The sequence below is a fragment of the Triturus cristatus genome, chromosome 2_1 (genome assembly GCF_964204655.1).
Source record: "Triturus cristatus chromosome 2_1, aTriCri1.1, whole genome shotgun sequence".
Lineage (NCBI taxonomy): Eukaryota > Metazoa > Chordata > Amphibia > Caudata > Salamandridae > Triturus > Triturus cristatus.
This window is the reverse complement of record NC_140581.1, coordinates 36,200,400-36,226,045: the sequence shown is the minus strand read 5'-3', so window position 1 is coordinate 36,226,045 and position 25,646 is coordinate 36,200,400. Positions and strand designations below refer to the sequence as shown.

Sequence of the window (25,646 nt, the reverse complement as noted above, 5' to 3'; positions counted from 1 at the left end):
TGAGACTAGTTTGTATGCGTTTTAATTATGAAGGTTTTTATAAAGTCCTTTGTTAATTTTATCTGTGTGATTCTTTTATGGATATCTTTTATCCGAATAAAGATTTATTAATGATGATGAGTTAGTAATAATCTCCCCACTATCATGGATAAATGAGTTAGTAATAATCCCCTCACTGTCTTGGGTTAATGAGTTAGTAATAATCTCCTCACTGTCCTGGGTTTAAAGAGTCAGTAATAATCTCCTCACTGTCCTGGGTGAAAGGGTTAGTAATAATCTCTTCACTGTCCTGGGTGAAAGAGTTAGTAATAATCTCCTCACTGTCCTGGGTGAATGAGTTAGTAATAATCTCCTCACTGTCCTGGGTGAATGAGTTAGTAATAATCTCCTTACTGTCCTTTGTGAAAGAGTTAGTAATAATCTCCTCACTGTCCTGGGTGAATGAGTTAGTAATAATCTCCTCACTGTCCTGGGTGAAAGAGTTAGTAATAATCCCCTCACTGTCTTGGGTTAATGAGTTAGTAATAATCTCCTCACTGTCCTTGGTGAAAGAGTTAGTAATAATCTCCTCACTGTCCTGGGTGAATGAGTTAGTAATAATCTCCTCACTGTCCTGGGTGAATGAGTTAGTAATAATCCCCTCACTGTCTTGGGTTAATGAGTTAGTAATAATCTCCTCACTGTCCTGGGTGAAAGAGTTAGTAATAATCTCCTCACTGTCCTGGGTGAATGAGTTAGTAATAATCTCTTCACTGTCCTTGGTGAAAGAGTTAGTAATAATCTCCTCACTGTCCTGGGTGAATGAGTTAGTAATAATCTCCTCACTGTCCTGGATGAATGAGTTAGTACTTATCTTCTTGCTGTCAACTGTGAATAAGTTTGTAGTAGCCTTTTCACTGTCATGAGTAAATTATAATTTCCTTGCTGGGTTCGGCAAATTAGTAAGTAATAATCTTCTCACTGTCATCAGTGAATGAGTATTAATATTCTCACCATGATGTGTGCATGAGTTAGTAATATTCTTCTCGCTGTCATCAGTGAATGAGTATTAATCTTCTCACTATCATGTGTGCGTGAGTTAGTAATAATCTTCTCTCTGTCATCAGTGAACGAGTATTAATCTTCTCACTATCATGAGTTAGTAATAATCTTCTTGCTGTCATCATTGAATGAGTAAAAATCTTCTCACTATCATCTGTGCGTGAGTTAGTAATTATCTTCTTGCTGTCATCAGTGAATGAGTTAGAAATAATCTCTTCGTGGCCATCAGTCACTGAGTCAGTAATAATCTCTCTTTCATGGCAGAGTGAGTTTGTAATAGTCTCCTATCATGGATCATGGACAAGTGAGTGATGTAATCTGGGTTGGATGCCTCTGTTACTGTCTCTGGATTTAATTGTGGCTTTAGTACTTGGGTGTAGCCAAGTTCGACTGGCGTAGGTTTCTTTGTAATTCCCCATTAGAGACTAGTAGAAAACACTGCAACTGCCACTAGGCCGAGTGGCACACTCATTCCCTGTTCCTTCAAGTTGATTTTGTTGATTGTTATCCACAAAGAGCAATATGGTATGGGACCAAGACAGACAAAAAAATCAAAGACTGTTGGGTAGATTTAAAGTTTGGCGGACAGGATTCTATAACACAAAAGGAGTGGCCAAAATGCGATGGAGCTCCCTGTCTCCCAAACAGATGGTCTGCCTGGCTCATTTAGGGGTGGATGGACCATCAGCTTTCCATCGACAGCACCCATGGAGCCCATTTGAAACAAGAGATTACCAGATACTGCCATCTATAAAGAGAGCCATACCTGTAACAGGATGGGGTACAAGAAATTAGATTTGCATTAAAGAAATTAATAGTCATAGTCTAAAGACAGTGCAAGAGTGTGCAAAGCAACAAGGACACAGCACGCACGAAAGATTTATGTAGGTTATTTCTGCCTCGCATCAACATTCATTACAACAATTGGGTTTAGCCAGTGTTTCTTCATATTTAGTGGTCAGATCACATACATTGGGAGGTTGCATGTGAATTGCCAAGTAATTAGTCTAAAATTATTGAAAAATGTAGCGGCATATTTACAAACCAAATTCAGCAGTGGCAAGCACAAACATTTTTATATGGCAGGGATGAGCTGTATTTCACAAGAATACAGCGCACCCCTGTGCTGGTGCGAAAAAGCTGCCTAGTGCCAGTGCAGGCACCCTGCCACCATGTTGCAGGTGTTGTTGTTTATGTGCCAGAAGGCATACTTTCTGCACATAAACAATCAATAACAGTGATATGCTCTTTTTATATGTGCTGCAGAATGCAGCACACATGGCATATTTAGAAGGTGGTGTTAAGCCACGTTAAGTGGCTTAACTCACCGTGTAAATATGGGAAATGGCACTACGCCAAAGGATCATCAAAAAAAGTGGACCACATGTTAAGGGGAATTTCTCACACATGCATAAGTTACCAGCCAAAAGTATTTGACCATAGTTTTTATATATATTTGTATGAACTTTAAAAAAAATATTCAAACATTGGCTATCACTATAGCATACAATAAGTTATATATTTGATAATGACTTGTCATAGACCTCTTAGTAGTGTTATACATTTATGCTACACTACTAAGACTACATTGAGTAAACACAAATCACAGAATAGCCACCAGTGCAATAGAGTGACATTAATACATCACAAACACGGTGTGTCATCACATGATTATACTTAGCAGTGTAGTGTGTTATGGGTGCCAAATTGTCCAGTACGAGGTGCAGGGAGGTGGCATTTTTCAGCCTTTTTGCCAACAACTTGAATATGAAAGTTATTCCACTCTGCAGATGGTATGTTTGTGGGAAATCAAAAGGCCCGCTTGGTGTGATACTTTATCTCCTTTTCTGACCAGGGCACGAACAGACCATCTGTGATGACAAACCATAGATCTTCACATACCTGTTCAGCTCCCGAACAGTTGGGTCTGCAGGTAGCAGTCAAAATTGTGCTGGAACTCAGCACCAGTGCGGTGTTCACTAGAGTTCATTCATTTGCATTTTTTATGTTATCAGTGTTGTCTATAGACTAGCAGTTCTGGCTCATGCATACCATTAAAGTGGTTTAGGCATCTACATTATTTCGGCCGGAAAAAGATGCTGTTAATCTGCCTAATCTCAAAACTGTGGGACCTACTTACAAAGGTAACTTTGCAAGTGAGTAAATCTGCCTGTGTAAATGTACTCTTACACTTTGTAGTAAATGTATTACTTTTGGCTATTCAACATTTCAGAGTGCAAATTTACTACAAAGTGTAGACTTACATGTCTTCACCCTTTGAAACAGTGGTGGAACCAGCTTTACAGTATGGAGTTGATCCAGCACTACAAATAGCCAACCACTGGTACTTAAACACCCGCCCATAGAGAATATGAAGGCAGGGACTTAAAATAAAACTCTATAGGACATAACATTAAAAAAAGCTAATGTATTTAAACTTTTTACAAGCTAATGTAAAAGATTTATAAATAAAAATATTATTTTATGATAAAATAGTTTAATAACTTTTTGAAACATAAAAATAAATGTACCATAAACATTTTTACATTCATTTTAAATGATTCTATACGCAATGTTATGTAATTTTCATATATAGGTAAATACTAAGATTTGTTATCTTTTTACAATAAGATCTAAGTAAATAATTCTAATTGAATATGTTGTAAAAAAATTTACTTTACAGTGTGAAGTTACTAGCAGTAACTTTTCACACATAAGTTGAGTTCTTCTTCGCTTGGGCAGAGGTCTCCCTATGGTAAAGTATAGAGAAAAATAAAATAAGACATTAAACTTTCAAAAAAGCTAGTAAAAATATTCTATTGTTCAGTATTATTGTACATTAATTTTGTATAGTTATTTGAAATGTAGATTAAAATTAAAATGCTACAGCATAATTAACCAAATGTTAAAATAAAAATGTAATCAATTTAAGCAATCCATTGAGAACCTACAGGTGCTGCATGAGGGCAGAGGGATCTGAAAGCTGTGAACCCAGAAGGATAGCCTCAGAGAAAATAGAGTACACAAGACTGTGATCGCGTTCATTTCCTCTTTTGTTGGGTCATTGTCATCACAAAGTAGTTGAACAAGTTACAGAAACTTCACTCTTTTTAGAATAGTCAAGATATAATTAGTGTTTGTCTCTGATTGCAGAACTAGTTATCACTTCAGGAGGCAAGAACATTCCCCCAGTCCCAATAGAGAACGCTCTGAAAACGGAGGTGCCCATCATCAGTAACGCTGTGTTAGTAGGCGAAAAGAGAAAGTTCTTGTCTATGCTGATCACTCTGAAGGTAAGAACAGTTTGCCTATGCTGAAAAGTCTAACATGAAAGATAAGGCATCCTTCATATGCATTAAACTAAAAGAAAAGTGGGAGACAATGTCATTCTGATCACTTTGAAGACTGGAAGGAAGAGATTGCACATGCTGTTCACTCTACAAGTAAGGTGGAAGAACGCACGCATGCTGATTTCTGTTCCGGTGGAAGGAGCGAGTGCTTGGACAGAGTGTAAGTTTAAAAATATTGGGGGACAGAAAAATAAATTAAATATTGTGACAAACAAATATTGCAATACACAAATATTGTTGACAAGAATATCATTTGTTACGGTAAGTAATATAGCTGTCAATATGATGAATGTTTTAATTTCGATTTCACTAACACAGTCATTAAAAATATGATTTTTAAATTATTTCAATGGGTTTTAGTTGATATATTATTTTTTATGTTACTATTGTTCATATAAATGTTATCAATTGTTTTTAAAGTATAGCTTATAATTTTAAATGAAACTAAACAAAGATGTGTGCTTTTGCATGTTTATATAAGTGTATATTTATATAAAGTAGTAATATTAGTCAAAATATGTAATCTACATTAGGTTAAATTTATATGTTGACATATTTACTACTTTAAACTATTTATTTTAAAATAATCAATATTTGTATCTATTTCTGGATGATATTACTGTCAACAATATTGGTTTTCATATGTTTTTGTACTTACTATTAAAAGTATGGGAGCAAAATAATGTGGTAAATGATATTTTTGTCAATTATATTATTTGCCACAATATTGTGTCATTGATCCGAAGTACAGTGCTCACCTTTTCTGATCATTCCTTAGGACACCTCAGCTAGGAGTACAAAGCTTGTTTGTGCTGATCACTAGAAAGGTATGATGGTGGAATTTCTTCATGCTCATCTATGCTGATCCCTTCTAAATTAGGAGGATATAGCGGGTCCCTCTGATGTCCATCTGGTCATTCCCCAAGTTGTCGAACAAGACTTGGCCATGTTAGTTACTCCTTTTTGAAGAAAATCAACATCTTTCATAGTGATCTCTTCTCAGGTAGAAGGGTTGAACTTGTCCATGCTGATTACTCCTCAAGTAAGAACATCAACGTCATTCCATAGTGGTCTCTCCTCAGGTAGACAGGTAGACAGGTAGAAGGTGTCCATGCTGTTTACTCCTCAAGTAAAAACATCAACGTCATTCCATAGTGATCCCTTCCCAGGTAGGAGGGTAGATCGTGTCCATGCTGATTACTCCTCAGGTAAGAACATCAAGTCATTCCATAGTGGTCTCTTCTGAGGTGGAAGGGTGGAACGTGTCCATGCTGATTACTCCTCAGGTAAGAACATCAACGTCATTCGATAGTGATCTCTTCTCAGGTAGAAGGGTAGAATGTGTCCATGCTGATTACTCCTCAGGTAAGAACATCAACCTCATTCGATAGATGTCTCTTCTCAGGGAGAAGGATAGAACATGTCATGCTGATAACTCCTCAGGTAAAAACATCGTCATTCCATAGTTGTCTCTTCTCAGGGAGAAGGGTAGAACGTGTCCATTCTGATTACTCCTCAGGTAAAAACATCAGCATTCCATAGTGGTCTCTTCTCAGGTAGAAGGGTAGAACGTGTCCATGCTGATTACTCCTCAGGTAAGAACATCAACCTCATTCCATAGTGATCTCTTCTCAGGTAGAAGGGTAGAACGTATCCATGCTGATTACTACTCAGGTAAGAACATCAACCTCATTCCATAGTAATCTCTTCTCAGGTTGAAGGGTAGAACGTGTCCATGCTGATTACTACTCAGGAAAGAACATTGTCATTCCATACTGGTCTCTTCTCAGGTAGAAGGGTAGAACCTGTCCATGCTGATTACTCCTCCGGTAAGAACATCGTCATTCCATAGTTGTCTCTTCTCAGGAAGAAGGGTGGAACATGTCCATGCTGATAACTCCTCAGGTAAAAACATTGTCATTCCATAGTTGTCTCTTCTCAGGGAGAAGGGTAGAATGTGTCCATTCTGATTACTCCTCAGGTTAAAAACATCGGCATTTCATAGTGGTCTCTTTTCAGGTAGAAGGGTAGAACTTGTCCATGCTGATTACTCCTCAGGTAAGAACATCAACGTCATTCAATAGTGGTCTTTTCTCAGGTAGAAGGGTAGAACGTGTCCATGACGATTACTCCTCAGGTAAGAAAATCAACGTTATTCCAAAGTGATCTCTTCTCAGGTAGAAGGGTAGAACGTGTCCATGCTGATTACTCCTCAGGTAAGAACATCAACGTCGTCCATAGTGATCTCTTATCAGGTAGAAGGGTAGAACATGTCCATGCTGATTACTCCTCAGGTAAGAACATCGTCATTCCATAGTGGTCTCTTCTCGGGTAGAAGGTTAGAACGTGTCCATGCTGATTACTCCTCAGGTAAGAACATCAACCTCATTCCATAGTGATCTCTTCTCAGGTAGAAGGGTAGAACGTGCCCATGCTGATTACTACTCAGGTAAGAACATCAACCTCATTCCATAGTGATCTCTTCTCAGGTAGAAGGGTAGATCGTGCCCATGCTGATTACTACTCAGGTAAGAACATCAACCTCATTCCATTGGGATCTCTTCTCAGGTAGAAGGGTAGAACGTGCCCATGCTGATTACTACTCAGGTAAGAACATCGTCATTCCATACTGGTCTCTTCTCAGGTAGAAGGGTAGAACCTGTCCATGCTGATTACTCATCCGGTAAGAACATCAACGTCATTCCATAGTTGTCTCTTCTCAGGGAGAAGGGTAGAACATGTCCATGCTGATAACTCCTCAGGTAAAAACATCGTCATTCAATAGTTGTCTCTTCTCAGGGAGAAGGGTAGAACGTGTCCATTCTGATTACTCCTCAGGTAAGAACATCAACATCATTCCATAGCGGTCTCTTCTCAGGTAGAAGGACAGAACTTTTCCATACTGATTACCCCTCAGGTAAGAACATCAACCTCGTCCATAGTGATCTTGTCTCAGGTAGAAGGAGAGAATTTGTCCATGCTTATTATTTTAAATGAATGTAAATGTAAACTGTAAGTTTGGCGATGATGATTTCTCTGAAGATATCCGAGCAAAGATCACCTATAATGATTGGTCTGAAGACACTTGTCTATTCTTGTCTATGCCCTAATGGACTGTCTGTGCTGATCTCCCTAAAAATGAGATGAAAGGCAGGTGGGGAGAGATTATCCATGTTTACTGCTCTGAAGCCAAGAAAGGTCTTCCAAGAAGTAACAAAGGAGATGATGTGGGTTGTTCATTGGCAATGCTTCTAACAATTCAGCCATAAAACAATATTTTACCCTCCATACGCAGGGCCCGATTCACAGAACTAACTTAAGACAAAATCCTAAACTTACTACCATTTTGGTATTCACAGAAGGCACTTACTCATTTTGGTATTCACAGAAGGCACTTACTCATTTCGGTATTCACAGAAGTTAGGAGTCCTAACTTTAGGACTCCTAAATGCCTTCTGTGAATACCGAAAGTCTTAAAATTAGGATTTTTCTCAGTTTAGTAGTAGTTTAGTTAGGACTGCTAACTTTAGGACTCCTAAATGCCTTCTGTGAATACCGAAAGTCTTAAAATTTGGATTTTTCTCAATTTAGCAGTAGTAAAGTTAGGACTCCTAACTTTAGGACACCTAAATGCCTTCTGTGAATACCGAAAGCCTTAAAATTAGGATTTTTCTCAGTTTAGCAGTAGTATAGTTAGGACTCCTAACTTTAGGACTCCTAAATGCCTTCTGTGAATACCGAAAGGCTTAAAATTAGGATTTTTCTCAATTTAGTAGTAGTAAAGTTAGGACTCCTAACTTTAGGACTCCTAAATGCCTTCTGTGAATACCGAAAGCCTTAAAATTAGGATTTTTCTCACTTTAGTGGTAGTAAAGTTAGGAGTCCTAACTTTAGGACTCCTAAACTGAGAAAAATCCTAATTTTAAGACTTTCGGTATTCACAGAAGGCATTTAGGAGTCCTAAAGTTAGGACTCCTAACTTCTGTGAATACCGAAGTGAGTAAGTGTCTTCTGTGAATACCAAAATGAGTAAGTGCCTTCTGTGAATACCAAAATGGTAGTAAGTTTAGGATTTTGTCTTAAGTTAGTTCTGTGAATCGGGCCCATACTGTTCCACTAAGATGTAGTTAAATAGTGTATGTATTGCTCAAGAGACATTTTTATTCATTTTGTCTGCACTCCTCATGTCCTGGTTTATATCTCTCCCATGTGCTAGAGTTGATGGTACGCTATCATAACTGTGCTCCATTTTAATGTTGTTCCTCTTTTTTATCTGTCATTATATTTTTGATATATTTCCTAATTTGAAAAACATGGCTTTTTTTGGATCTGCAATTCTTAAAATCAAATGTAGTTCTATGTGCTCAGTTCCACACACTCATGTGGCTTAGCATTCTTTTGTGTATATCCCCTGCATCATCAATGTTTTTCAGGCAACTAGGAATCCTTCTTTAAAGGGTTAACTTACAAGACCATTCTCCACTTTCTCCTAAGTTTGTATAGAGCGTACTTGTCTTCCTGCAATTCAGATGTATTTACACCATAACAGCTGAATTTAGATTATGTTCGTTGTCACCAATTTTCACAATAAAATGTTTATAAAATAAGTGCACTTTCAAAACAGAATCATTATAAAACATTATCAGTCATATCCACTTATGGCTTGGATACCAATTGAAAATGTATATACTCCATGCCTTTTTCTGCCTTAAACCATCCATCCTCCCTCTTATTTACCTTTGACAGATTATTGAGATTTGCATTTATTGTAGTCGATGCATATCATTCTGTCCATCAAGTTTTGCAGAACTCTCATGAACTGGTAGGAAAATGTTCTGTGATGCATAATTTATAATTAATGGCAATAAATCAAACAAAAATAGGTCAGAAACAAGTTCTTGCTTGATATTTTGCTGTTTTATCTGCTTTCAGTGTACCACAGATCCAAAAACACAGATGCCCGGGGATGATCTGACCCCTGATGCCATCCGGTTCTGCCAGCAGCTGGGCAGCAGGGCGACGCGGGTGTCGGAGGTGGTAAAATCCAAGGACCCAGCAATCTACAAGGCCATCCAGGAAGGCTTGGACCGGGTGAACCAAAGGGCGTCTTTCAATGCTCAAAGGGTGAAGAAATGGACCATAGTGAAAAAGGATTTATCTATCGATGGGGGAGAACTAGGTGAGTACCACATGGTGGAGTGATCAACTGTAGCATAACTATGAATGGTGACCAGCATGGGAGTAACAGAAGAATGTAAAGGAAATAGTCATGATGATAGAGTGATGAGCTGTATGACATCTCCATTGATGTGGAGAACTAAGCGAATACCCACAGAAGCCTAAAAAGGGAAGAGACTAGGGGGTACCAAGAAAACAAACTACATGAAGGTACAGTAATTACTTATAGATGGCTTTGGTACAGATGGACCTAACACAACATGATTCTTCAATCAAAATGCAGATATATCATTAAGCGCGAATAAAGTAAAATTATGCTTGATGTCACCATCATGAAACTGAAGGGTTCTGATAATGTCACAGTTGTTGTCAGAGTGGGGGCATGTGGTAAGCAAGTGATGCTGAGCCCAATTGTGGGGGCTGGTGTTATTTGCCACAGATGTTCTAGGGCCCATCCTACTACGGCTCTGGAAACTTGACCAAGTACACTCCCTTCATCACTTCCTGATAGTAATGGCAAGTAGTCACGGGCTGCACAGGGAGGATAGTGTGGGGTGGTGTGGCTCACTGGTTAGAGGCGGCAGACCCGGAAGCAGAGGTCGGTCAGGGACCAGGGTTCGATTCCCGACGCGGCAGGGTCTTGGGCCAAGGTCAGCGGACTCGATAATTCTCGCCTCGGTGCCTACTCTAATCATGGATCAAACTCAGCAACTCTGGGCAATAGCTTGCTTAATCTCCACTAACGGCCCCATCAGCGCCGGGGATGCTTGGTCTTCACCTTGGAGATGCCCAGTAAGGGACCATCTCACAGGGAAAGCCAGGATGGGTTCCCCAGCAGTACACAGCGCCGGGACACTCTGCTTGAGTAGCTGAGCGCTCAATAAAACACCAGATAACATAACATAACATAACATAGAACAGGCTCAGTACTCTGCAAACATCGAACTAGCCATCCCAGTGCTTACCTTTCAAAACTCAAGTACTCAAGAGTCTCTTCAATGGCCACTGTCCCACGTAGAAGGATACCCCTCTTCTCCCCTTCCACCTCTCTTACTCTCTCAGCCTTGTGGTACCTCAGGTGTGGGTATCAGGAACAGGTACAGTGCTCCCCTCCCCCCAGGCAGTTTTATGTGCTGGGTCTCTCGATATTATGTATCTCTTCAAATGTGATGATTTTGAGGAGCATCTGATTTTTTTTATGTAAGGGTGGGTGCATTCCGCGGAGAGCGCGATAATGCAAAAATTTCCGCTATTTGCCACGTTGCGAAGATGTTTTTCATGTTCGCGCTTTGAAAATGCGTTCTCGTGTGCGCGATCGCCTTACCGGGATCCCTGCATTCGCCGGCGAGTTTTCCAATACGTTCGCGTGCACCACGAGATGTTGATAGCCGGTCGCGCTATCCCGTGAGAGTTCGCGATCACGTCATTCTCCTCGCCATCAGACACCGCGAGAGTCTGCGATCGTGAACACGTCATTTTCCACCGCGAGAGAGAGCGTGAGGTCGCAAACACGATTTGGAGAACAATATTAACTCTAGCTGCATAAAACCTTCTCTAAATGATGATTTGGATGGAAAAAGCTCCTCTGATTGACATTTGGCTGTCCTTTTTTGTGCAAGGAGTCCTTTTAAAAAAAACTTTTTGGGGGGGAGAGGGAGGAAGTGCCACAGAGTCTCCAAGTTCCTGTTCCTGTCCATCAGGCTCCTCCCAGTGCTTTGTCCATCTCCTGTTCATTCTGCCTTTGGATTTCAGCTGGAAGGATCACTCTTTGTGTCTGCTACATCATTATCATTGGATTTGAGGACTTTTGAATTTGATATTTTACAAGTAAGTTGGTGTTGTGTCTGTTTGATTGGGGCCATTGCAGTTGCTGCAGCTACAATTTTGGTACTTATCATTGTTTTTTTTTTTTAATTGTTGGGGGTAGCCAGTAGGCCCAGAGCTAGTCATGGGTGGGTGCATGATGAAGCAACTGTTCCTTTGGTGTGTGTTGAATGTTTTTCAAACATCATTTAGGGCATGGATGGCATTGGATTGAGTTGGAAAATGTGTTTTTGGGGAGTATTTCTGTTTTTGGGGGTGTGTTAAAGAAATGCCTTAGTTGTGTGTTCCTGGTGTGTTGGTGTGCACCCTGCAGACCTTGTTTTGCCCTGTGGATTTTCGTTTTTGCACTTTATTGCATTAAAAAGGTACAGCAGTGTGGTTTAGCATGCATCTTTTGCCTGGCTTCTTTATAGGCCTTTTCGCAGTTCATTGTTTGCCAGGCCTCCAGCTTGCTGCTTGTGATTTGCGAGTGTCCATGTGGCTGTGGGCCTTTTCTGGTGGGAGTTATTAGTGTGCTGCTTTTGCCATATATAGGCCTTCATGGTATTCCTTTGTGGTCTAGGCTTCTTGTTGTTGGCCTGGCCATGAGGCTGGCGGCCATTTTGAAGGCAGGCAGTGTGTTTTTTGCAACAGGCCTGCATTGTCTGTCTTCTGTTTCTTGTAGTTGGATGGGCCTGGCCATGTGGCTGGCGGCCATTTTGAAGCCTAGGTCTGCAAGCTTGTGTGGCCTTGTCTGCCCACGTGCCTGCCTTCATCCAGAAGGCTCAGAGCAGGTAGCCACAAGTGCATTAAACAAGTGTTTATCTGTGTGTTCTGTTGAATTTAAACATCATTTAGGGCATGGATGGCATTGGATTGAGTTGGAAAATGTGTTTTTGGGGGATATTTCTGTTTTTGGGGGTGTGTTAAAGAAATGCCTTTGTTGAGTGTGCCTGGTGTGTTGGGGTGCACCCTGCAGACCTTGTTTTGCCCTGTGGATGTTCATCTTTGCATTTTATTGCATTAAAAAGGCACAGCAGTGTGGTTTAGCATGCATCTTTTGCCTGGCTTTTTTTATAGGCCTTTTAGCAGTTCATTGTTTCCCAGGCCTCCTGCTTGTTGCTTGTGAGTGCCCATGTGGCTTGTGGCCTTTTCTGGTGGGAGTTAATATGGGCCTGCATGGTTTTCCTATTGGCTTACTGCTTCCATCCATCCCCTTTGCCAGCAGCAGCTCCCTTCCATTACATTTGTATTTTTGTGGTTGTTCTTATTCTTTCCTATCCTTCCTGAGAGTGTAGTGTGTGTATACTGTACACAGTAAGTAGTTTACCATAGCCCTTGTTGCCAAAGTCTCACAAATGGCTACACTATATCTTCTATTTTTTGTTTGTACTAGTAGTAATTTAACCACAATAACAAATGCAACATTTCACTGATGTTCTTCTCCTGGCTTATTTGCTTTTAGGTGCACAAAAAGACAGAGGAGGAGGTAACTATCAACATCATCCGTTGTACTGCCAGACAGAAGTCCTGCTGCGCACCACATCACGTCCAACTGTGACCACAGACATCTCTGCAACTTGTGCACCTGCGTCCTGTCTGACCTCTGAAGAAAATGGGCCCAAAGAAAGGGACCAGGTCCTCCAGTACCAAGAAACTTGCCGGTGAGAAAAAAGAACAGAAAAAGCAAGAGGCACTAACCACGACTGGTGTGCCGGCAAATGTGTTTTTTGGGACCAAAAAACACACGCCTGCAGCATTGTTGTCCGGCGGGAAACAAGCTGGGAGCAGCACATCCGCACCAGCGGGCCAACCCCACCAACCTAGGCCCAAGCCCATGAGTGTCGCAGAGGTAGCCAGTCTACTAATGAGCAGCGATGTTGAAATGTCAGTATCGCAAAGTAGTACACAATCAACGCATGCGGAAACTCAGCAGATAAGTCTGCAGCAGCAGGCGCAGCCGCAAGAACAGCAGCAGCAGGCGCAGCCGCAATAACAGCAGCAGCAGGCGCAGCTGCAAGAACAGCAGCACCCGCAAGAACAGCAGCACCCGCAAGAACAGCAGCAGCCGCAAGAACAGCAGCAGCCGCAAGAACAGCCACAACAACAGCCCACAATAGTAGTTGTTCCTTCTGAAGCAGGGGCATTTCAGGAAATCGAGCTTCCTGCAGACAAAGAGGGGCAAGCCACTGTTTCAGAAGATCCATTGTCTTCCAGACCCCCAGCAAGGAAAACAAGGGTTATTCCATCATCTTCTTCTTCAAGCCCGCTTCTGATGATCTTGATGCCACTTGGAAGCCACCAGCTCAGTCTGAGAGTGATGCACGCCACAAGACAAGGCTAGTGAAAAGGAAGGTTCCAGAAAGCCTTGGAGTTATGGAGGTAGATGTACAAGAGGGGGATGATGATGATGACAAGCCAATCATCACGGACATCATTCCCGGCCCAAAGGATATGGAGACCAACATTATTACCCTATCCAAAATGGCTGCAAGGGATGTCGCACGGATACCACCAACACAGGTAACACCACCATGACTTCCAGCTTCCATATTTTCATTTGCAAAGGAAATTCAGGGACCTATATCCAGCTCAACCACCACCTCAGTAGGTAGTGGTAGAAGTCGCAGTGTAGCTGCTCAGAGTCACATTCCAAGCACACCCTCCAGTTCATCTGGTATTGAAAGTGGCACATCCAGCAGCACCAGAAAGTTCTCCTCCCCAGTTTGGAACTTCTTTTCGGTTAGCAGTAAGGAGGAGAACATTGCAATATGCTCAATTTGTCGACATGCTGTTAGGCGGGGTAAGCTTGGTACAAACTATGGTACCGGAGGCCAAACAAGTCATCTCAAAATACATTACACTATTGTGTGGGAGACTCATCTACTTCGCTTAGAACAAAGTAAAACTCAACCAAGGCGACCAAGTAGTACTGCAATGATTATGAAACAAAGTGCGTAGTTGAGCCTAACTGGGTTAAAGAAAACTGCACCACAAAGGAAAATAATCCAGACTACCATTGACAGCATGCTTAGGTTGGAGGGGCAGTACCAACGCAACCACCCAATGGCACGGTTGTACAATGTGAAACTGGCTAAAATGTTAGCACTGGACCTTCTCCCTTTTTCATTTGTGGAAGGGGTGGGTTTCCTTGAATTTGTGTCAACCATCTGCCCTAAATGGAAGGTTCCCAGCCCGTCCTATTTCACAAGAGTTGCTGTTCCAGCACTACATCATGATGTGCTGGAATTGGTTGGACAAGCTTTGCAGCAGAGTGCTGTTCACAATATCCACCTAACAACAGACATGTGGACCAGTTGCCAAGCCACTGATTACATGTGCATCACTGCACACTGAGTCTCATTTGTGGGGGTTAGAGATAAGCTATCTGAAGGTGCTGTTGACGCAGCTGAGATTTTTAAAGCTACTCGGAAACATGCAGATGTATCCATGTTCACCATGGAGAAATCTCATACTGCTGTAAACATATTGGAAGCGTTTCAGAGCAAAGTTTTTAAATGGCTGCGCCCAAGAGGGCTTAAGATTGGTTTTGTTTCCACAGATAATGGCAGCAATGTACTTAAGGCCATGGAGCTTGGTTCCTATTTCAGGGTTCCGTGTTTGGCGCACTGTATTAACATTATTGTTCAAGACTTTCTGAAAAAAGAAGCCATTGTCAGCAACTTATTGACCATCTGCAGAAGAATATGCACTCATTTCAGCCATTCTTTTAAAGCTCGGAAGCAGCTGAGGATCATTCAACGTGACTGTAGAATGTCAGTCAAAGCACTCGTCCAGGAGGTGGCAACACGTTGGAACTCAACTTATTACATGCTTGACCATCTGTTTGAGCAGTACAGGCCAATCAGTTTATATTTCATGCGAAGAGGGGATGCTACTGTGAAAGGCATGAGCCTTCAGATGGACCAATGGTGCCTAGTTAAATGCCTGACTGAGATGCTTCTTCCTTTCGAGGTCTTCACACGTGAAGTCAGCAAGGAGGACTGTACTATTGGCCAAGCTATCCCACTGTTGCAAATGCTAGAGCATCAGCTGAAGGAGGTGTCTGAAGCATACAAAGATGTAGAGGAAAAAAAAGAAGCATATGAGTTGGTGGAGAGCTTAGCCCATCGCTTAGCTGACAATACAAGGGTGCAAAATAAGATTTTGTCACTAAAACATTACATTTGTGCCACAATTCTGGATCCACTGACAAAATGGGCACTGAAGACATTAATTCCTTTTTCAGAAATAGATGTTGCCCGGTACAAAACGTGGATAGCTGAGTCAGCGAGTAAGTTGAAAAATGAACGGCTGCTAATTAAAAGCCCGCTAGATAAACCCACAAAAAGTACTGCAGCAGGGCATCCGGCGTCAAGTTCAACTTGGGAGCCTGAGGGCAGTGCGTTTGGCTCAGAACACTCACCAACACTATCTACAACAGCAAGAACTGGATCTTCAGGCCCAGTAAAATCGTTACAGGATTGGTATTTACAGCAAGGCATTGGTAAGTCCATTGGTGATGCAACAAGAAAAGAGCCCGAAAAAAGTTTTGCACCCCTGAACATTGAGCGAATGGTCGAGGCCTATCTGTACGACCCAACAGAGGTGTACATTGATCAAAACCCATTGAGGTATTGGTATGGGAAAAGGGCCCAATGGCCAGTACTCAGCAGGCTGGCGATAAACTATCTGGCTTGCCCTGTCGCAAGTGTCTCTTCGGAACGTGTTTTCAGTGCTGCTGGTTCCATTGTAACAGTGAGAAGGACCAGTCTCTCACCCAAAAACGTAGAGAGGTTAACAATGATCAAAATGAATCAGCACTTTATACCACAGAATTACACAATACATGAATCAAGGGAGGAAAATGAGGACAGCGGCTCAGGTGACGGAACCGGTGTGTTAGATGATGATTACCTACTTCTGGTTGAACCCCCAGAGTTTGAGGATGAGCTATACTTTCCTGACAATTAGGCTTGCACTTCCAGTTCGTACTGTCTTCCTCACTTATTTTCTTTTATTGGTGTATCTGTCTTTCTGGTTAGAAACTTTGAATCACAACAAATCCATCACCACTGTCTTCTAATTGTTTTATTGCCATATACAAGTTTCAGCTAGCTGCATATCACAGTACACTCTTCAAAATCCTGATCCTCCATCCTCCTGAATCTCCCTAAATCCATTGCCCTCAATAAGTCAGATGATGATTGGATGATGCAAGATAGAAGAAAAAAAGAAAACATATTTCCAAGTCCCTCCAAAATAAGTGGAACATGATTGCTGATGGCTACTATAGCTATCCTCCTTTGTGATCCAAGAGAGACTGCCCATTAACTGAAGATGAGAAGGAACAGGTACTGAATGATGCCATGCATTGAACGCTGACTGAGTGATTTTGTTGTTGTTTGTTGTGCATGAAGTTACTTCATTGTGTACTTTATGTAATAATCTACACACTAAAAGTAACTCAAGTCCCTTTTCCCTTCTTGTATTTTTAATACCACATTTGTACTTCTACTGCAGGCCGAAACATTGCATTTTGAATGTAGGAAGGGGACTCACTCGGTACACCCAGACTGAGTTGAACAACACCATCCTGATGACCACAGTGACATCAGGCACATGCATCAAACCTTTTTGCGATCGCAAAGGGTGCGAATCGCAAAAATAGGCCGTTTGCGATCGCAAAAGTCAGTGTTGAAATGCATCAACTGTATATTTGCGAAAATCCATTTTTTCGCAAATATAAGGAATCGCAAAACATTCTGCGAATCAAATAGCGAATCGGTATTAGCGTGTCCCAATTACCGAATCGCAAACAACGAATCGCAAAATGTATGCATGACAAATCGCAAATAGCGATTTCCATGAAAATCGCAAATTAGCGATCGCTAAATAAGAAGGATCACAACCAGGTGGTAATCATGAGTGCAAATCACAGACAGGTGAAAACCAACTGAAACCCATTTAAACACACCCAGAATGAGCCAGCACTGTTCACAATGGCAGGGATTTACCTGATGGCGAGGAGGATGAGGCTGCAGGCTGCCGCACAGAGACGGAGGCGAATGAATGAGCGCATCTTCAGAGTCCGCATAACTTTGCTAGGCCAGCAAGAGGATGAGATATACGACAAGTATAGGCTCAATGCAGCAATGATCCATGACCTAATCAATGAATTGGACCCCATAATGCAACGACAGACACGTAGGACCAATGCCATCCCAACGCATGTGCAGGTCCTATGTTGCCTACACCTTCTGGCGTCAGGCAGTTTTCAGGGGGTCATTGCTGTTGCGGGAGGTGTGTCACAAAGCGCACTTTCAAGAATATTGAAAGCATTCCTTGATGCCATGATGGCCGTGATCGGGTCTCATATCAAGTTCCCTACCACCGCGCTTGACCTTGCAAAAACCAAACAGGAGTTCTACCAGATAGCTCGTTTCCCACATGTTTTGGGTTGTATTGATTGCACCCACGTTGCAATATGTCCCCCTGCAACACAGGAATATATATATAGAAATAGGAAATCTTACCATTCCCTCAATATTCAGGTTGTTTGCAATGCCAAAAACATTATCACTGACATTGTTGCGCAATTTCCAGGGAGTGCACATGACTCTTATATCTTCAGGCAAAGTGGCATACACACCCGTCTTGTCAGGGGAGAATTTGGAGAGGGACATCTGCTTGGTAAATATGTGTTATAGTTTATCACTGTCATTGTACGTATGTCAATGTGAAGCTGCCACTGACTCTGTGCTCCATTACATGTAGGTGACAGCGCATACGCCTTGCGTAATTACCTAATGACGCCTTACCTCAATCCCACAACTGCCAATCAACAGAGGTACAATGCAGCACATATTTCGACAAGGAACATCATAGAGCGCACATTTGGGCTGTTGAAGAGCCGATTCAGATGTCTACATAAGACCGGTGGAGCACTGAAGTACAACCCTGAACAATGCTGCAAGATAGTAGCGGCATGTGCCATGCTGCACAACATAGCGACAAGGGGAGGAATGGACATCGAGGTGTCTGACAGCGATTCGGAGGATGGGAACCAGCAAGTGCCACAACACCATGCAGCACAAGGGGCAGGCGCAGCAGAAGGGCGTAGGAGAAGATTTGACATCACACAAAATTATTTCTGAGGTGAGTAATGACGACACAGAAACTGACTATTGCTATCAGAGTATTCTTTAATTAAATAAAATTGCCATGAGTGTTCAAGCACACTTGTAATCTGACCAGTGCAATGGACATAAGTGGTTTGCAAATGTCAATTCACTTGTCACTCTGTGAAAAGTCAAATCCAAATAAATGGTTACGTCACCATAGTGGAATGCACTTGTACATGCCAGTCTAGCGCTTTTTCCCACGAACACCCAGACGCCTGTCAGACCCAGCATTGTCATCCGTTATGTTGGAAGCGGCGGGGGTACTGCTGCGTGTGTTGCGTCTTCCTGCAGTGCGGACTGGAACTGCCACACTACTTAGGCTTGAGCCACCCTCACTACCCTCTTCGGGCGTGGAATTGTTGGCCGCAATTGTGGAAGCATTTAGCAAATCAACTGCATTTGTGACCTGGTCCAGTGCTTTAGCCACATCGCCGCTCCAATGGCACATTTCAGTTTGCATGGTCACAGACCTACGTGCCAGCAGTGCAGTTGTCGTGGCCAATCTATTGTTTGATTTAGCAAACATTTTCAATTGCAGCATTAGTTGACGATGCTGTCTCTTCTGGGATACATTTCCCTCATGCATCACCTTGCTCAGTTGCTGCACACTTTCTGACAGTACTGCTATGTTGCTAGCCATCTTGCCAACTTGCAATTGTACTAATCGTGTGTTTTTTGTCTGCAGGCGCTGCATACGGAGCATCTGTCCCTCAAGACCACCCCAGACATCACTTGGTTGCTCCTCCTGCTGTGTCCTGAGTGCTCTTCCTCTCCTACGCCGGGCTCTGTGATTAGTTCTGGGGACCTGTGGTTGTGTTTGTGTGATGGAAGTTGTCTGGCCATGGCTGCCACCTGGTGTTGCATCAGCCTCATCATCTTCACACTCCATGGTGACTAGGGATGGAACAGTAGCCCTGCGTGACTTTGTTGGACGTGAGGGATTTATTTGCACCACAGGTGTGTCCATCTGTTCACCTGCGCTGGTGTCCTGCATGTCTGGGGAATCGCTATCCACATCTTCTACACGTTGTGCATCTGTGAGGTGAAACAGTGCAACACTGTATTATTTCATGTCTGTGATATTAATTGCACAGTAATAAATTTCTGCCTTTGTAAATGATTTTATACTCTATTCAGCTTTTTTGGGTTGTTACTCTGAGATTTGACATTTTAACTGCTTGACCTGACTACATCTCCCATAATGCCCCTCACCTACTGAATGCATTGTGTACTGGATGTTCAGGGTCTGCACTTGGGCTGTGCTGTGGTCGAGTTCTACCTTTACATTTTGTAACACTAAGAAAACATACATTCATCTTACCTTCAGATGTGTTTGCTGCTCCGGACGTGTCCAGCTGGGTCACACCAACAACAGCTTCTGGCTGGATGGTGGATTCAATCAAGTCCTCCATGGGAGTGTTCCCAGTGTCTGTTGGTGTTCCCCCTCCTGTCTTCTTTGCCTCCTTCAGGCGGTCAGCTATGCGCACCTTAGCCCGACTGCGCAAGTCGTACCATCGTTTTTTGAGTTCTTCAATGGTGCGGTGTGTCACCCCAATGGCATTGACCCTGTTTTGGATCCGGAGCCAGATTTTCCTTTTCTCCTGCTCTGCCACTTTCAATGATGCCTTTCCAAACAGCTTGTCATGGCTGTGGACTACTCCCTCAATGAGGGTGTCAATTTCTTTTTCTGCAAATTTAATTTTGCGTTTCCTGCCTGTTTGGCTCTCCTCTGCTGTTTGTGAGGCTTCCATTTGATATCACAAGTTTTTCTTCTGTCTCTGTCACACTCCTGTTCTGCTCCCAGAGCCAGCTCCCTCCTCTCCCTGACACTGTGCACTGGAAATGAGGCTGGTGCTGCTCACTTCCTGGTTGTGATGTCATCAGGATGCATCAAAAAGCGACTTCGGTATTAGCGATTTCGCTAATTGCGAAATCGCTAATAGCGAGTTCGCAAATGCCGAAATCGCAATTTATTTAGCGATTTTTAGCGATTCGCAATATTCTCGCAATGTTTTTGTTGCATCGTGTTTTGCGAGTCTTTATTTGCGATTCCTTAAAATTCGCAAATAAGGACTCGCAAACTCTCTTTTTGATGCATGTGCCTGATAGTATCTTCACAGTCACTCAGTACACGGATCGGAGATGATTGATGGAATAAGTCAGGCCGTTTCATGAGTGGCATATAAGGTAAACAAGTAAACAGCAACCACAGCAGACCTAAATGTCTGTGTAGCGGTGGAGTCAAGTGTAGCGGTGGTATTACTGCGGCAAATTGTAAGATGCTATGTTGCTGGATATGTGCTTTGTCCAACTCTTTCAAAAAATGTACGCTAAATGGAGGATGTGCAAAGGGTGCCGTCACCGTGGGCCTGCTCTGTCCTGTTGGTGTTGTAGGTTAATGCTGGAAACAGACTAGAGTAGAGATGATGCATCCATGCCGCCTCGGAAAGTGTTCTTGTTGCACTACACCATTAACTTGTCCATTTTTTTCAACTTGGTTTCAATCTCAATATCCCTTTTGTTTTTGCATCTACAATTACAGGCCGGGCCTTACCCTGTGCTATACTTGGGAAAACAATGCACACTTACCTTACCAATGAATCTACATCTACCAGGCAGGCAGTGGCGTCACCCAAGATTGATGGAGGGAGCATCCATGGAAGGGAGGACCAAGAGGAATGCCGAGATTCAACTCACCATTTGACCAGGATAACACAGTAACAGTATCAACTTTCTACATCTTTTAAATAATTTGATTCATTTTTTTGTCTACAATCATTACAACAGTGTGTTCTTGTTGTTATTACTATTATTATCATTAGGTTTGCTCTCTGTCTATAATTCATCCCTACAGATATTTTAAAATTTTCTTTGCTGTCTGTAAAAGTAAGCCCGGTAACACTGAACACAAACTGTATGTTATCCGGGTCTCTCCTTATCATCAATCATCATGCATGCATTTCCTTTTTCTACCTTAACATATTGATATGGATATGGTAGTCTACAAAGATTCTGTTGTTTGATGTTTGTCCATGCATACTGTTTTTCTTTCTCATACCTTTCCCCAAAACCCCCTTCCCAACCATTCAACAAACCCTAACCCTCTTCCCCCGGGCTGTGTGACTTATTGAGGTATGACTACAATAAATGTACATCAATAATTTATCACACGCTTGCTGGGGTGGATGTGGCAAAAGCAACAGTGCTTCAATTTCAAGGCAGGGCGGGGATCTTCTGCTTGCCCATCCATGAGCAGTATATTTGTGAGGTAATTTTGTTACCAAAGGAACCGGCTAATACATCAGCATTAATTCCCGGCATTGATTGGATTAATGGATTTCATTAGTTGTCATCCTCCTACACTTCACTAACAGTTATGCTTGTGTCCAGTGTACTGTAGGCCTAGTCAAGTGACTAGACACAACTAGAGTTTATAAGTCTGTGTACTACTCGGCTATCCCCACCACCATTATGTTTTGTTGTATTTGGGCATATTATTGTTTGGCAGTAAGTTCTGTATGGTACTTCATTCTACTACTCCTTAAAGAGTCTCTCTCAGGCTACTGACTGTCTCATTTTCTTTTTTGGCAAATGCTGCTGCAAGTGTCTACTACTACTACTACTACCACCACCACAACCATGGCATGTTAGGAAAGAAAACCATCATCACCATGCAGCCATCGCTGTGCCTAAGTTAAACATCAAGCAAAGGTAAGAGAAGTTTGAGGGCATGTTTTCACTAATTCAATTTCACACACCCCTTTGAGTCCAGTTGCAGAGTGCCTAGAGTAGAAGAGACTGACAGTACTAGCAGGACAAGTCACTCAGTGAGGGGTGCCGCATCTATGTGTTTCTGTCTTACAAAGTCATCCAATTATTAAAATCAAACACTGGCTGTGGGCGGCCCTGCACCAGCAAGGAAAGAAGGATACAGTGTGATGTAAAACAGTAACACCACCCAGAAAACATTAACAACATCGTATGTAAACTTAAGTAGAAATATATTATTTAATACCCTAACAACAATAAAATATGTAAAAAAAATGCCACACCTGACCCACCCCTCTCCCTAACCCCAACCAATGTCCGTAAAGAAAATGTCCAATTGTCCAAAAGAGAAAACCCAATGCCCGGATCCCACCCACCCCAAGAATAATTAAAAAAGAGGAAATAATAACAGGGTCTAAGTTCAGCGGGCTTTTTTCAGGAGGACACGAACTTGCTCCTCCAGGCGGGCAACACGGCCCTTCAATGCATGGCAGTTGCGTCCATGGGGGGGGGCAGCACTGATGAAGGGGCGGCGGCAGGCGGCTGCCAGACAGTGGCGCCGTACCACTGGAGGGCGGTGGCTGGGGCCCGGGGCATTGGAGGAGGCTGCAGCTGCTGTCGCCTCCTCCTCTTCCAGGACCACCAGCCGACGATATTCGGTCTGTATGACCTCCAGTTTCCGGCGCCGGGCCTTGGCTGCCAACTCCTTCCGGTCAAGTTTCCCCTTGGAAGGAGTAGCTATATATGAAGAAGAAAAAACAAGACTATTGTAAAATATACTCTTAGCAAAGCAAGACAAATATTTCTACACATAGTGTCACGGTAGCACTAGCAAGCACATAACATTTGTGGTATGTACTAGCTATCCTCCCACTTTCTTGGACTTTAACATTTGTGGGAGTTTCAGGCATTCAACCAACCATGCATCTGATTCCTATCAGCCACCAGTATGCATGCTGCATGCATCCCACGAATCCTTCTCTGCCAGTCATAAATCTTAATTCTCGCCCGTCCTTCTTCCTTCCATTCTTCTTTCACTTTTCGTTCAACCCATCCATTAAGGTCATCTGATCTGACTTTTAGTCTTCTCCATAAATCTTTCACAGCTGAGTTGAAATCATCAGATAGAAGAGGCCATTGGTTACTCAACACTCCCGCCACTAATGCTTTTACTAATGCTAAGTAAAGGGAGTCTTCAACCGTTCACAACAACCACTTAGTAAGTCAACTGTACAGTAATATACAGTACACCCTTGCAGTGAGTGTAATGTCAATAAGTAAGGATTAGGAGTCTAACTTACCACCGCCTGCCACTGCTGCTGGCTCACCCCGGCAGCTCCTCCTGCAACTGCCACCTCCTCCTCTCCTCTGTCAGCAGCCGCGTCGCCGCTGGCCCCGGCACTGGTGGTTGGTAGTGCGCCTTGAAAAAACATAACACATTTATTAGGTATCATATCCACCTCCCCCTATTATTCACTAGCAAGATTGAAAAATGAGTTAATAGTAATACATACATATACAACATACATCACTAGTACAAATCAGATAGTAGTAGAGTAGACACTAGTAGTTATATGGTTCCTAGAGTCATTCTAGTCTTTGCTTAGTTAGCCCGAGCCCTGCTACCATTTTACATTTGTGTTTTTTATTTTAGCACACGCGTCGTTACCTCGCAGCTTGTTGTATAAAGAGTGACACCTTTGAGCCCACATGAGCTCATACTGCTACTGTCTAAGCGCTGCGTACAAGGTCAATCAAAACAAGCCACTTTGTTATGGAGTTCTGGTGTTAGTCCATATTGCTTATCCAAAATGCTACACTTTTTGCCACGAATGAGAAATGCTTGCAATATACTAACGTGCACCATTTTTCTCCTAACAGACGGAAGATTTCATTCTACGAACCAGAGCTTTGCAGAGCTTATGATGTAACCAGTACTAGCTTCTTCTAAGGTGAGGGGTCCACAGAATTCGCTCAGATCTTCATTTATAATTTTATATAAACTATATTCCTATTCCTACAAAGGGGATGGTGGTGCTTCCACCACTGTTCACTTATTTATTAATCATGATTTCGCTTTATTTTTTCTTCGTTCTACGGACTTGTAGTTGTTGTAAGTGTAACTAAGTGCAACAATGTTTATAGTTTTAATCTTATGCATTTTGCTGTTGGTGCTGCATTATAGAACAACGTACAGAGCTTGTCAGTTGCAAATAAAATTTTTGAACTTACATAGACTCGGTGGTATTTGGTGTGGATGGACTTATACAAGTGAGCGAGCGAAAGGAAGGGTGTGCAAACTGTGCATGTTCATTGCTTCCACGACTGAGAGGTCGGGAGTGTTATGTTCTGGGTTGTCTACTCATTTGGTATCTTGGGGGGGGTTCGGAGAGCCAATAGTAATAAAACACTATTATAACTAGTCGGGCAGGGGATTGTGGTGGGTTCTGTTCTGATTGAGGTGTGAGTGTGAGGAAGGTCCAACCTCCCATCACCAACATTCTATTTTCTTGTGCAATGTTCTGTATGTGGAAAATCCCTACAACAGTAGTAGTATGTCCTATCCTATCAAAATAGTAAAATCTGGCTGGGCATTTTGTTGGTGGGAATTGTCGAAACACATCAAGATTAATAAAGCCTCAAAGATTAAGAAGACTAGAAGGAGTACAAGTGGAAAACCCAAAGGACTGGACTCCTCAATGGCTAGAGCTACTGTTGAATCTGAGTTTTATTTAAAACCTTTTAAATAAAGAGTGGCCAACTGGGCATGCTTAGCTACAGACAGACTAATAGTAGTAGTACAGAGATGCATAACATAGGCAGTTAGAGGCAGGGATAACAAGAATCTAGAAACAGATAGTCTAGATCGAAGGGTAATTGTTGGTAAAAAATAGCATTAGGAAACGGAAACAATAGTTCGAGAAAAAAAATACGGTGCAGTAAAAGTTAGTGAATAAGAATTAATATTAAAAACAGGAAGACTTACTGGGGCCAGCAGAAGAGCCCTCGTTCTGGTCCTCCTGTCCAACTGGAACTGCTCCCGCCGACTCTGCCCCAGTCTTCTTGCCCCTGGGTGCTGAACATGAAAGATATAAGAAAGAAAGAGACAAACGTTGACGATTGGTGTGAAACAAATAAAATATTTTTATAAGACTGTCAAAAAAACATTTGTGTAAACAACAATTGCAATAAAATTGACCTATCTAATCTGGTCGACAAGTAGTATCTGGGGATTCGCGGACAGACTAGTTATTATTTATCTACACTAATCTAGTGTTCCATTCTGATTCCAGAATACTAACTAAGCCTAAGTAGTATGTAC

General features: G+C 42.3%; 2 protein-coding genes and 1 long non-coding RNA gene across 3 annotated transcripts in view; 2 read left to right on the top strand and 1 right to left on the bottom strand.

Annotated features, from left to right (window-relative positions):
- LOC146863663 (long-chain-fatty-acid--CoA ligase ACSBG2-like) overlaps positions 1–25,646 on the top strand; it is a 309,705-nt gene that overhangs the window by 223,717 nt on the left and 60,342 nt on the right. The window contains exons 11-12 of the mRNA XM_085636650.1: positions 4,195–4,334; positions 9,324–9,570. Coding sequence (XP_085492776.1) covers positions 4,195–4,334; positions 9,324–9,570 — 387 coding nt within the window. The remainder of the gene's footprint in view (positions 1–4,194; positions 4,335–9,323; positions 9,571–25,646) is intronic.
- On the top strand, positions 18,148–19,676 carry LOC146863665 (uncharacterized). Its single transcript, XR_014969074.1, has 2 exons — positions 18,148–18,530; positions 19,242–19,676. It is a non-coding gene; the product is annotated as an uncharacterized LOC146863665 (long non-coding RNA).
- LOC146863664 (uncharacterized) overlaps positions 22,729–25,646 on the bottom strand; it is a 51,578-nt gene continuing 48,660 nt past the window's right edge. The window contains exons 3-5 of the mRNA XM_085640868.1: positions 25,311–25,400; positions 23,626–23,744; positions 22,729–23,062 (exon numbers count right to left, since the gene is read on the bottom strand). Of these exons, the coding sequence (XP_085496994.1) occupies positions 22,805–23,062; positions 23,626–23,744; positions 25,311–25,400 (467 nt within the window). The 3' untranslated portion in view covers positions 22,729–22,804. The remainder of the gene's footprint in view (positions 23,063–23,625; positions 23,745–25,310; positions 25,401–25,646) is intronic.